This window comes from Syngnathus scovelli, chromosome 7, assembly GCF_024217435.2.
Source record: "Syngnathus scovelli strain Florida chromosome 7, RoL_Ssco_1.2, whole genome shotgun sequence".
Classification (NCBI taxonomy): Eukaryota; Metazoa; Chordata; class Actinopteri; order Syngnathiformes; family Syngnathidae; genus Syngnathus; species Syngnathus scovelli.
Genome location: NC_090853.1, coordinates 10,644,760 through 10,657,071, shown reverse-complemented (window position 1 = coordinate 10,657,071; position 12,312 = coordinate 10,644,760). Strand labels below are relative to the sequence as shown.

At 37.7% G+C, this 12,312-nt stretch overlaps 2 protein-coding genes across 7 annotated transcripts in view; one reads left to right on the top strand and one right to left on the bottom strand.

Moving 5' to 3' along the window:
* Positions 1 to 282: 282 nt before the first annotated feature.
* Positions 283 to 5,041, bottom strand: LOC125972118 (lysosomal amino acid transporter 1 homolog). Of its 4 annotated transcripts, none has more exons than XM_049725514.2 (9): positions 4,904 to 5,041; positions 4,631 to 4,682; positions 4,340 to 4,550; positions 3,861 to 3,990; positions 3,607 to 3,694; positions 3,164 to 3,273; positions 2,165 to 2,266; positions 1,640 to 1,825; positions 283 to 1,440 (listed from the first exon to the last, which is right to left on the bottom strand). In XM_049725514.2, exons 3-9 carry the CDS (start codon positions 4,531 to 4,533, stop codon positions 1,327 to 1,329), a joined length of 924 nt encoding a protein of 307 aa, XP_049581471.1. In that variant the 5' UTR covers positions 4,534 to 4,550; positions 4,631 to 4,682; positions 4,904 to 5,041; the 3' UTR covers positions 283 to 1,326. The 4 variants fall into 4 exon arrangements, with proteins under 4 accessions (XP_049581471.1, XP_049581469.1, XP_049581470.1 ...); XM_049725512.2 differs by having other exon boundaries at positions 4,340 to 4,555; positions 4,904 to 5,040; XM_049725513.2 differs by having other exon boundaries at positions 4,837 to 5,039.
* Positions 5,042 to 6,222: 1,181 nt separating this feature from the next.
* veph1 (ventricular zone expressed PH domain-containing 1) overlaps positions 6,223 to 12,312 on the top strand; it is a 43,275-nt gene continuing 37,185 nt past the window's right edge. For 2 of the 3 annotated variants that reach the window (XM_049725462.2, XM_049725464.2), the window contains exon 1: positions 6,223 to 6,386. The gene's annotated coding sequence lies outside the window, so the exon portion shown is untranslated. The remainder of the gene's footprint in view (positions 6,387 to 12,312) is intronic. The other variant, XM_049725463.2, reaches the window with a different exon arrangement.

Below are 12,312 nucleotides of genomic sequence, written 5' to 3'. Positions count from 1 at the left end.
CGATTCAATCGTGCATAAAACAACACATACTGTGGTCGTACTTAGTTCACTAGTTCTATTTATACGTAAGGGACAAGCGATATTAAAAAAAAGGATACATGGTCTTTCGTACTGTATGAATATGTAGGTATATCTAAAAAAAAAAACAACAACAACAACAACAACATATGCTTACTTATGACTGACCAAATTACAGAGTATACATGCACGATCTGTATAAAATGTTGCACATGACCTTGTTTTGTTTGTTTTGGTAAAGTCACAAGGAGCAGCTAAAGCAAATATTTTAACAGATGAGTTTATTGCTTATTCAGCCAATATTAGCCAGTAAGTTTTACAATTTAAAAAAAAATGCTAAATGCATACAATACTTATGTAAACACTTGTACAAAGTTAAAATTATATTTATTTTGATTGCATAAATGACCAAAGTAAGAATTTCATTACACGGGGCTGTAATTGCTTGTACTGTGCACATGGAAAATAAACATATTGAAAATTATGTATTATTAATAAGTCTAAATATATTTCCCATCTAAATTAACTCCACACAGTAGCATCATGAACCTAATACCAATGACAATATGTGCGTTAGTTTTTAATAGCAATAAGTATATAAGTAGTACTTATATTAAATATCCATGATGGGGTAGCATGACGTCCTGGTCAACTTGTGTTTGTAAAGCAGTCTTGTATTTCAGGGCACAACTTAAAAACTAATATGAGATATTAGGTATAATGTCACTGAAGGAACACTGCACTTTAATAATAATAATAATAATAGAAAATAGGTATTTAACTTCTCCTAAAAGTTGATGCTAAAATACATTGAGAACAACATCCCATCATTATGCAACATTGCCTCCATAGGGCTGTGATTGGACAATTAGAGGGGACATATGGAAAATTGCTTGTATAGCTGTGTCTGTAGAGCCACTGCTTTACATTTGAAATGAATCAACCAAGTAAATCTGTGATCTGCCAAAAATGCGTCTGTGAATGATGAAATCTGAATTATAACAAATTGTTGTCATTTCCTCTGCTCATGTTTTGGCATGCTGTGAACATATGGAGCTGCTTTCAATAATAATAATAATAATAATAATAATAATAATAATAATAATAATAATAATAATAATAATAATACTGACGTTAAACTCAATTGAGAAATGACAAGGCTGGCTGAAAATCAAAATGTTGTCTTCCAATATTGATGTGCAGCCAGAACTCAAACAAGATTTCTATAGTGCTGTACTATTAGAATTGTGGCTAACAAGATACTACAACAAAAGTGCAGACAAAAGGTGGTGGGTAAGCTCAGGTGTGCTATAAGACTGAAAGTTCTTCCTCACACAGGAGAGGCTCCACTTCCAATGAAACAAGTGTTGTATACCTTTTGGTTAATTTATTCTTCCTGTACAAAACAAACTGGATCGTTACCTGGTCAACAAGGTCAAGGTCCTTTCAGTAATTTATTAGGATGCATTCAATGTTCAATTTAGGAACAAACAACACATTTACCCCTCTCTGAGTTAATCATTCCGACATCATGCTGTGTCAATGACTGCCTGACAGATGGAATATGGGCTTAACAAGATTAGAATGTCAACAGAAGTGCAATTTGGGATTTTAAGGATACGAAAAAGTCTAGAACTAGGACTCCCTGACTGCCGATGAGCCAGGCCAGATGTTTTATGATGAACTTCTGTTTGGAGTCCTTTAGTGTTGGTAGCACCATTATGACGCTCAATCCATACGTCCCATTGCCCATCATGGCCAGCGCAAACAGCAGGTAAGAGGTGCCCTCGGTCGACTTCCTTTGGAACTAGAACATAAGTTGTTTATGCAAAGAAATCCAGTGTGACCCGATACCTTTGTCCATAAAATATATATCAACTTGCAGGTGTCAAGGTTATTCTGGAATTGCATGATGATGACTAAAATTATTAACAGACGGACTGAGTTAAGTCAACATAATTCTTCAGAACAACAACACTATTGTCTCCCAATGACTGCTTCTCAATTGGACACAAATTCTTACTCATTGGTGGCATGTATGTATAAATAGGCAAGTCTGGAGAATACATCCGGGGAGAGTTGGCCAAACCAAGGTCTCTCGTGGAAAACACACCCAGATTGCTGATGCCAAGAAAATGTCACTTACATTTTTATAGAGCTGTGGGAAGCGCGATGAGAGGTAAAAGACGGTGGCCAGGTATCCACATACATAGCCAGAAACTTCCAATGTTTTAGATGAACTTGGTCCCTGAGATGAAACAGAAAAGGGGGGAATTTATTGTACAAACCCCTCTACCTGTCACTGATATTAGTTGACAAAAACAGCATAATAATGCTGTCCAATGAAAACTCTGTCAGTCCACTATGACAGGTTTGATGATGTTTAACTGGACATGAAGTGCAACAATTAATTGGCAAAAAAATCTATTTCCAATTTCATTGCCAACTATTTTGTGAATTGATTAATCTTTTAGATACCTTAAATTTGACCTAGTAATTTCTTCCCCTAAATGGACATTTGTAGTCCTTAATGAAAGTAGAACGTTACCTTTGTGTTTAATTAAAAAAAATGAAAAATAAATGAATAACATCTGCTTTTACTTTGAGAAAAACATTGTTTTTGTCCTTTTGCTGACACGTTGAAGTCCAAAACAGTAACTGAACCTTCATCAATTTGTTTCAGTGCACTGACAATTTAAAATAATCACATTTTTTGAATAAACAGATGGAAAATATTGTTTTTTAAATCTAGTTATTCAATTAATTGAACAATTATCAAAATAATCATTAGTTGCAGCTCTTCTTTGTGGAATATGTGTTCTCGTCCATGTATCATCAAATCTCAACTAATAAAACATTTTCTATTTTAATTTAGTTGGTAGAAGTGTTAATCAAACATTTTTTTTCTACAGATCTCCCTATTATCAGTTACTTTGTTTTAAGGACTAGCAAAAACAAAATGGTCAAGATTTAAAATAATGGCCATAAACTTGTTCTAATAAAGTGCCAACAACATTAGATTATGAATCAGATGTTTTTTTAGCTGATGATCACTATAAACAGATGCAATTATTGGTTCTGCATTAAAGAAAGAGTTTTATTGGACAGCAACAATTTTAAATCATTTCCAGAACAATGACCTTACGAGAGATTCTTTGTTTTTTAAATTGTCTATGATGAGTTTGGGTAAAACCAACAGGAGAAGTGTTACAGTGAAACACCAGAGGAAGCACAGCCATTTCAACACAGGGCTCTCTACAACATAGACACACAAAAATACAATGCAAATATCAGAGAGTAGAAGAACACATAAAAGGTAAATGAGAAACAAACCGTAAACAGTACATTGCTATTAATAGAGACTTAATCAGTGAAGTCATTTTCTGTCACATTTGAATAAGATTGAGGCAGATGCCTGCAAATGCTTGTGGAAATTCGAAGTACAGTACAGTTACGTGCAAATACTCAAATAATATCCAACATAGTACAGTCAGGTTATTTAAAGCATATTGTGCTAACCATTATTTTTACGGTCTTCCAATTGATTACTAACCAGCTCAATTTCAATCTAAGTAACAGCACACTTACTTCTGCTCAAGTTGTTCTTTATCTTGTAGTAAATAAACTGTGAGATGAGAATTAGGTCTGTAAAGATGTAGAAAACCACTGTGAACACCTGTGAAGACACCATAAGAAACCATGTTCAGTCAAATATGGAAATTGAAAGGAAAAGCTGCTTCGATCCAACTTGTCACCTGTGCCACTTAAATTGTGGTTCGAACAAAAGTATGGAAAATAAAAAACGAGGGATGCACCGTGTGTGCGCGTGTGTGCGTGTTGACCTGAATTGGCAACTGTCTGGTGAGGTAGCAGCCCACAAAGCTGGTGACATCACCGCTGAACAGGAAGAGGAGGAAGCCAAAAGACATGGCCTCATCCACTTTACCATTCTTATAGGATTCATGGACCTGACTAGTAGTAAAGAGACAAGCTGATATAGAAACCAGGATAGGCAGACAAATACTTTAGCATTGTAGATCTAAATAGATAATATACTGTAGATCAGGCTCCGTTTAGTGGAATGTAAAGAATAACTGAGTACAGCTAAATTGTATTCTTTAAAAAAAAAAAAAAAATTAACAAGTTGGTTGTCCCTGACCACAGCTTTTTAAGGTAACGTGTTGCAGGCAAACTCATTTAAAATGTTTAAAATGTAATATTTGCAACAACAACAACAAAAAAAAAAACATTTATCAGTTTCTACATAAAATAGCGTGTTTGAGAACCATGCTCTACTGAGATGGATAAATCATCTACTCACGGCAAAGTGGATAGCAGAAAGCAAAACATGGAAAGAAGGCCGATCACCACGCTGCTGTACTGCCACATGTTATCCACACACTCCTCCAGCAGGTAAAAGATCCACGGTGTTCCGTTTACACACACAAGTCTGTCCAGCGCCGGGGAGTTCCAGCTAGCGTTTACGCTCTTGCCGGGGAAACGTGCAGTGGCCATGAGATGCCCTCAACCTGCTGTCCTTTGCCCGCAAAATGAAATCATATTTGCAAAAAAAAAAATGTTGAAAAGAGAGGAAATTAAAGGTGTAACTTACTTGATCTTGATTTGAGCAGGTTTGCACCTTCTTGTTTCCACCACTGATGTCCCTAAAAAGTGCGCTTTTTAGGTCAATCATGGGGGGCTACCTGCTTTTGCAAATTCTATTTCGAATCCCGGTTGGCCATATGCTTATTGTTTTGAGCTGCTTACTGTTTACTGATTAAATACCGCTTCCTAGCCAAGATAGAGAATTCCACTCACCAGAACCAAATAAACACGATGGAGACTACAGATTGTTTACAGTTATTTACTAACTTCCCCCACATACTTGCACAATTTCCTAAGAAATATTCGCCAATGTTGAACAAACAGTGAATGGTCGTCTCGTCCCATCATCAGCAGCAGTACTGTTGGCGTCCATCACTGGTGGGTACTAAAATGCGTCAAGGTATTCAACATAGCAGAACAACATCCGGTTACATTTTCAGAACAAAGTGAACGAAATTCGGATGATGATGGTTGATGATGATTATATTGAAAAAATCAATGTACTGTTTTTTCCTCTTTTTTATACGGTGTCATAATGCCTATTCTAAAAAAAAAAACGGTGTTTGGATTAGGTTTATTTTACCAATTACAGTCAAATATACCAATACGTCAACCAAAACAGTATATATATATATATATATATATATATATTTTTTTTTTTTAGAAAGTGCCATTCATTGTCTTAATTTGAAATCAGAAACTGACTCTACTTATGCTATCAGTGTCAGTAGTATGAAAAAATACTTGGGGGAACACTGCCATCCACTGGTGTCGAGCATAAATTATTTATCTAATATATATATATATATATATATATATATATATATATATATATATATATATATATATATATATATATATATATATATATATATATATATATGGTAACAAATGGTCCAATGGCTTACATGTAAGTGTGAATCTCAAATAAATGTTGGGTTGATTTACTGTGACATAAATCGCTGTTGTTTTGCCTGTCACTCAGATTTGTTATAACACTTGAAGGCACTATACCCAAACCTGTCCATCAACACGTGATTTATCTCTTAAAAGGGACATGCCTGCAGCCTGGAAAAGTGACTTTTGAAATGTTTAAATACAAATACATGGTGCTCTTTAATGTCTCTGTCTGGAGTGCGTTGGCTTAGTTGGCTATAAGACATGGTGGGGACCAGTTATTTGTGTTAGGCAATGTCATTCGCCACAACATTATGCTTTGTGGGCCTTGTCAAATATTACTTTAAGCATATGTTGTGGCCCAGTAAAATATGGTTGAACGGGCTCCCGGGCCGTAGTTTGGACACCACTGATTTAGTTTAGTTTACTGTTACGTCTCCTATTTGAACAGGGGTCTGTAGACTTTGAATTTTTATAGATGTATGCTGGAAGTGAATTAGTACTTTTACTCGTCTTTTGTTTCACAGAAGGGTAGAAGTACTTTTGTAACTGTAAAAAAAAAAATGCGCATGTTTCCTTATACGTATACGTTGGCTGTTGACAATGTCTGAGACATTGAAGACAGCAACCAAAACCACCACCATTGGCCTACCTGTTGCTGGCTGCACTTATTTTCACCACATGATGGCGCACTTTCCAATAGTAGCCGGTGGAGACGCACAGAATGGGCTTCTCTATGGGGGAACTTGAAGCTTGTACGGAGGCTCATCGGGATATAAATGTTTTTTTGTGTGTTGCTTTCTATCTCGCCTGGAAGCTGCTGCACTCAATTGCTAATTCATCCACGGGCTGCGTTTTCTTCTCAGGTAAGCGGCACGACGCTGTTGGGGTTCGTAAAGGGGGAATCGGGTTGTCACGTTACGCAGCTTGCTGTCATTCGAGTCATTCGGTGCCAATGCGTAAACGTCGCCTACATTCCTTGAAAGTTGACCGCAGACGGAGGTATTTGTTGGCCAAAGACAGCGGCTCATCATGCAATTTCAAGAATTTGTATACAGTCAAGAGGCAATGAGAGTAACTTAATTATTAATCTGCGCTAATATAAAAAAAAAAAAAAACGACTGTATTTTGCTGTGCTACACCTGCTTTGCCTCCATCCAGTTGTCGCCCCCTTGGCGCCTAAATCCATTGGAATGTGTTTTGAGTTTAGAGGCGAGTTGAGTCGCATTACTCACATTTTTCAGATTTGCCTCCTGTGCTAATAATGAGGGTCCTATTGTGTGAAGATAACAAGGAATAGAGGGGCACACTTTTCAAGGTCAAAGACTTGTCAAGCACCTTCACCTGTAAACAACTTTACTTGTTTTGTTGCCTTTCGATCTTGTAGAGTAATTTACCACTCCAATGCCTGTACTGCAAATCCTTCTTCAGCTTCAATTTGCAATTTAGAGTAAAATTCTTCATTGACTTATCACACCATTCACTTTATTAGATAAACCAGCATGATCAAATAAGATGCAATATAAGAGCAGGATCAAGATACGACAATAGACTGGAGACTGGAGTATCGGCCCAACTATAATGCAGATGGTAGATTTCACTCTATTATCACTTTCAGAAGCCCAATTCTGATTTAATCCCTAATCTGTGCCCAGTTTTGCTCAAATTGTCTATTTACATCCACCATCCACAAGCGACAACAGTGGTCAGTGACAATACGAATGTCAACAATAGTGGATAAATGATACAAATGTTAAACATAACATCACATTTAGTTGACCTGGGCATTATATCTCTGCTGCATTCTACGATTATGCTTATTTGAGTTATTTCGCCACGCGTGTGTATTCATCACCAATCAATGTATTTTGACGGTTTGTTGCGTGGTTTCCGTTGCACTCACATTGGCATACACTTTTTCGGGTGTACAAATCTTGTGGCGTATGTAGCTCAGGTGATAGAGTGGGTCGATCATTAACTAAAGAGTCGGTTGTTGAAATCCCGGTCTGTCTGAGTCACGTGTTGGATGTTATTATTTGTTTGTGTTAACGAGTGTCCCTGATGTTTTGGTCAATGTGTGTAAACAACCTTTCTACTGCTTAACTGATCTGCCCTTAATACATATGTATGTAGCTCTTCTGAATGCCTGCAGTCATTTTGCTACGATGCACTGAAGAACTCGTACCAAGTTTGAGCTATAAGCCATCAGAGTATCACAGAAAGAAGAATGTTCATACATATATTATGTAAATGTTGGTTATCTTACAAACACATAAAATATATATTGTGATGTACTTGAAAAGAGCTTTACTTTTGCCTGCTCAAACTTTGATGAACTGTAAAACATGCTTATGTTGCGCTCCACAGTGCGGGACTGTGAGTTTTGGCTGTGAAAGTAAACTGGGAGCTGATGAATAATGAATGTTTCAGAAATGCATGTGAATGTGAGACACCAGAGCTTTCCCTCTCTACTGTGGAAATCCTCTCAGTGTGAAATGTACAAGGAGAAACTCCATTCCCACACTTTGATTCATGCACGGCCACATTTGAATTGAATATGCATGATTGAATTGAGCCCAGTGGTGCATTAAAGGCCAGATATCAAACCGAATATGAAGACAATGAAGCCAAAGGCCATATACTGTATATAGTGTGCAGAGCAAGTCAGATGACTTAAATCCATTAGATGATTAGGCTCGCTTTGTTATAGCAGGCAGGTAAGAACTTAAAAATAGAAGTGCAGCTAATGAAACTTGACTTTTTGATTAGTAACGTATATTAAATGTCAAGGAAATCATATAACGTGTTCTCCATGGACTCCAAGGACCAAGGGGACATTCTCCGCTACAGCCTCTTCTACATCCATCCATTTTCCAAACCGCTCTATCCTTACGAGGGCCGCAAACATGCTGGAGCCTATCCCAGCAGTCTTTTAAGCGGAAGGTGAGGAACACAACCAAACTGGACAGCAGCCAGCCGCATAGACTGCCTTGTAATTAGTTTCTTAGGTTAGCCCAATTTAAGGACAATCATCCAAAATGTGGATAATAAGTACAAACACTGCATTAACGAGAAAAACAAAAACAGCAAATGCCTACTGTAATAATTCGGGGTACAATGTCAGCCTAGTAGCCAGTATTTTTATTTTTATTATTATTTTACTGTTGAAAATTCAAAAAGTACACATTGAGCTGTTGCATATGTAAAATGTCAGGCATGCATGTATAGAACATAGTATTATTGTTACAAAGATTAATCCTGTTACTAATTTTTGGACTGTTAGAACAAGTCTTTATTGTGGTTTTGGGTGAGAAAGACAACTATTCACCAATTTACATCCCTTATGCTCAGCCTAGTTTTATTAAAGCAGTTTTTCTGCAGCTGTTGTAGGCGTACACATTTTCCTTGCGTCTCTTGTAATCTATTGCATCAGTCGCAGTTTAGTTTGGGAACTAGCCCATGGTCATATTATTTGCTATAGAGCTGGTATTATAAAAGGTGTCTTTGGGAAGTCATGGAATAAAATATGCATTTTATGTTTTGATTATAAAGGACTTAAGTGAACTTTGCAATGAAAAAGTGACAGTGTAGTGTTAAACATGCTTGACATTTGAATGTTTCAATAAGAATTTATAGGATTTGTAGCATTACTTTTGCCTTTACACTTCTGTTCTGTTGGAATTTTTTTTTTTTTTCACATTGTGACTTGTGTTAAAAATACATGCTTTTGTAGAAAATTGCACAAGAAGCAAAGGAAGTGGCTCTTTAACAGATTCACGTTTTTATTAACCAGGGTGGCTGCATATTACTTGAGTTGGCCTCCAACTTTCCAATAATCAACAACAAGTGCTATAATGTTTGACTTCAGGTGACCATACTTCAGTATGTACATTTGGCAGAGCCGCAGTATGAAAAAACAATGTGCCATATCCATCGATTCTCTGTACGACTTATCCTCACGCAGGTCAAGGGTGTGCTGGAGCCTATCCCAGTTGACATTGGGCAGACAAGAAACAGTGTACACCCAGAACTTGACGCCAGGGCACAAATAGATAAACATTCACACCTAGAATTTGAGTCTTTAATTTAGTACCTAGCATGTTTTTAGAATGTGGGATAGGCATAGCAAAAATGTGCAAACTTTGCCGATCTCTGAACTGTGAGGCAACTTATTTATCAGTCATCCACTGCGACGCCATCATATGCTTACAGATGAAGACATTGATGTAGTGATTAAATCGCCTGCTTTGTTCAGTTCCCACTCAGTGAGTGAGTTAATGGTTGTCTCTCCTTACATGTGTCTTACGTGACCTGCTGTATATAAACTGGTCGGAATGATTTTACATAAAGAGCCATTTCAACAAGGTTAGACGGACTGCAAAATCATCCACCCAGAGATTGAATGTGTCATGAATATGTGAACTGTTTACTCCTTTATAAATGTTTTATGAATGGAGTTGTTTGTCCAACATGATAATTATTTGTACACATCACTCTTAAAATATTTTGTATGTGTGGGAGACGTCTCACATGCAACGCAGGTGCACATTATACAGTTGGATAAGGCTGAATGAACAGAGGGACGTGCAGACATGCAGTGGTGAAGGAGGGAGGGGTCTGTCTTATAGGTGGTACAAAAGAGCCAGTGTTCTACGTCTCGCTGTGTGCTAAGTGAAGACAGTAGGAAAGCCAGTGGGCCACATGAACAGAAAGAGAGCAGACCCTCAAGTGGAATTGTCCCCATATACCCCAGCACTTTTGCAGGGCCCCCCAGCGTGTACCACCCATCAGTCACCCCTCAACTAGTGCCCCATTCATTGCTTCTCAGTTTAACATTCATTCATTCATTCATTCATTCATCCATCCAATGCTAAAACATGACCAGTTGTAACATCATCCACCTACCACAGAAAATGACACCAAATTTAAGGTAGTAGTCAAGTTATTTGTGAACTAAAATGGTGAGTGTCCAAGTGGAATTTAAGTGTGTGTTTAAAGGTTGCATTCCTGCGCTCGCTCAGCTGGAGCTGGGTGATTAGTAGTACCAAGCAGATAGGTTAAATAGTTTTAAAATGTACATTTTTCCACATGTTTTTTAAATGCGCACTCACTGACCACTTCACTTGCACAATTGAATGAGATTCTATCCTTAAGCCATTTACAAGTTTGTACCAGATATTATAGTTTTCTTACTTTAATTGCTACTTTCCAACTTGGAACCCATCAAAGGTCACAGATGAGACAGGAAGTGATGAGCTGGCGAGTAAACTATATACTCGCTCGCTCGCTCACTCACTCACTCACTCACTCACTCACTCACTCACTCACTCACTCACTCACTCACTCACTCACTCACTCACTCACTCACTCACTCACTCACTCACTCACTCACTCACTCACTCACTCACTCACTCACTCACTCACTCACTCACTCACGTATCTTTTAGTGATAGATAACTCTCCTTACATCTGTAATTAGACTACTTCTGTGTAACTGTTCTGACCAGCAAGGATTCCTGATGTGGTTACCCAGGAAACATGGGCGGGTTTCCACAGCCAACCCCAGCAGCAAGTTATCCAAAGTGCTCTTCTTTGTGCCTTTCTTTGGTCTAGTTCGTCTTTTGCCAGCATGACTAGATGAAAGGTATGTGTTGGTTCTGCTGTAGAGGGAACCGAGTGAAGATTGCTGGCTGTGACACAGATACATATGCTTATGGCTGTGGAGTTGTGTTCTAAGCGAACTAATTTATGAAAAAACAGCAAACACACTGGATTGCTTGTTTTAAGAAAGAGTTAAAGTGTGTGAGTGTTTGTGTGCGAGCGCGATTCCGTCTCTCCATCACAAGACTCTGCAAAATGTAGTCTGTTTAGTTTCTGCAATAAGAAAATAGTGTTTCTGTTGGCATGTTATTGTTTGCTTGTAAATTATACTATTATACCATACACATTCCCTCAATAGGTGGATAAAGTTAGAATGTATTAAATGTGGGTGCTGCTTACAGAATTTGTTTTCCATATTTGTAATTTCGACGTTCCACATTAACATTTTGACAAATGAAGACATACAAAATGGATCCTGCATACTCGTGCCCTGGCACCTTTGGATTTTTCTTTTTTTTAATATTTAAAATAGTAAACTTTTTTTTAGCCCATGAAAGCATTTCAATGGGCATCAATGGACATGGACTTTCAGATTCGTAGGCCGGCCTGGTCCCTACCCCCACAGGTCCACAGTACAACCTGCAGAAATCAATGAAGGTGTGTCTTATGGATTTGACACAAATGAAATTGCTTTGACTTGGTGGAGATTTGCAAAGTCTGCAAAAGTCTTAAATGCTGTGGCTTTGTAGCATATTTTAGGAGGATTGCAGTTACACCTTCCAACTTGCACTTGATGATTGAATCAGACAATCAGTGATGAGGAATTAGCTAAAGTGACAGCCGAGGAGTCTTTTTCTCAATATTTGGTCATTGGAATACAAGAGAACTTTTGTCAAGTAACCTAAAACATGGTGTACACTGATTCCCATCATGAAGCTGAAAATTTGTCTTCATAAATCAGTTGTATTTTTTTACACCTCAATGGCAATGTTGGCTTCAAAAAAGGGCAAGTCAGTCTGGTTTCAGTTTCCCAACGTTGAACAGTGTCATCAAAAATACAAGAACTGATTCACGAAGCAAATTTGAAGCTTCATTTTCCCATCACCCCTGTATTTTCTGCATGTCATTTGATGTGGTCGGTATTTAATACAGCATTGTTCTGCTCCAAACTGAAGTGAGTGACCCAGTTTG

Excerpts from the sequence above, each read along its gene's own strand:
- LOC125972118 (XM_049725514.2), bottom strand. The coding sequence starts at position 4,533 with ATGGCCACTGCACGTTTCCCCGGCAAGAGCGTAAACGCTAGCTGGAAC. Across the intron at positions 3,991-4,339 it reads TTTCTGCTATCCACTTTGCC|TCAGGTCCATGAATCCTATA; the intron begins GTGAGTAGATGA and ends CTTTACTACTAG. Across the intron at positions 2,267-3,163 it reads TAAAAAACAAAGAATCTCTC|GGACCAAGTTCATCTAAAAC; the intron begins GTAAGGTCATTG and ends GTTTCATCTCAG.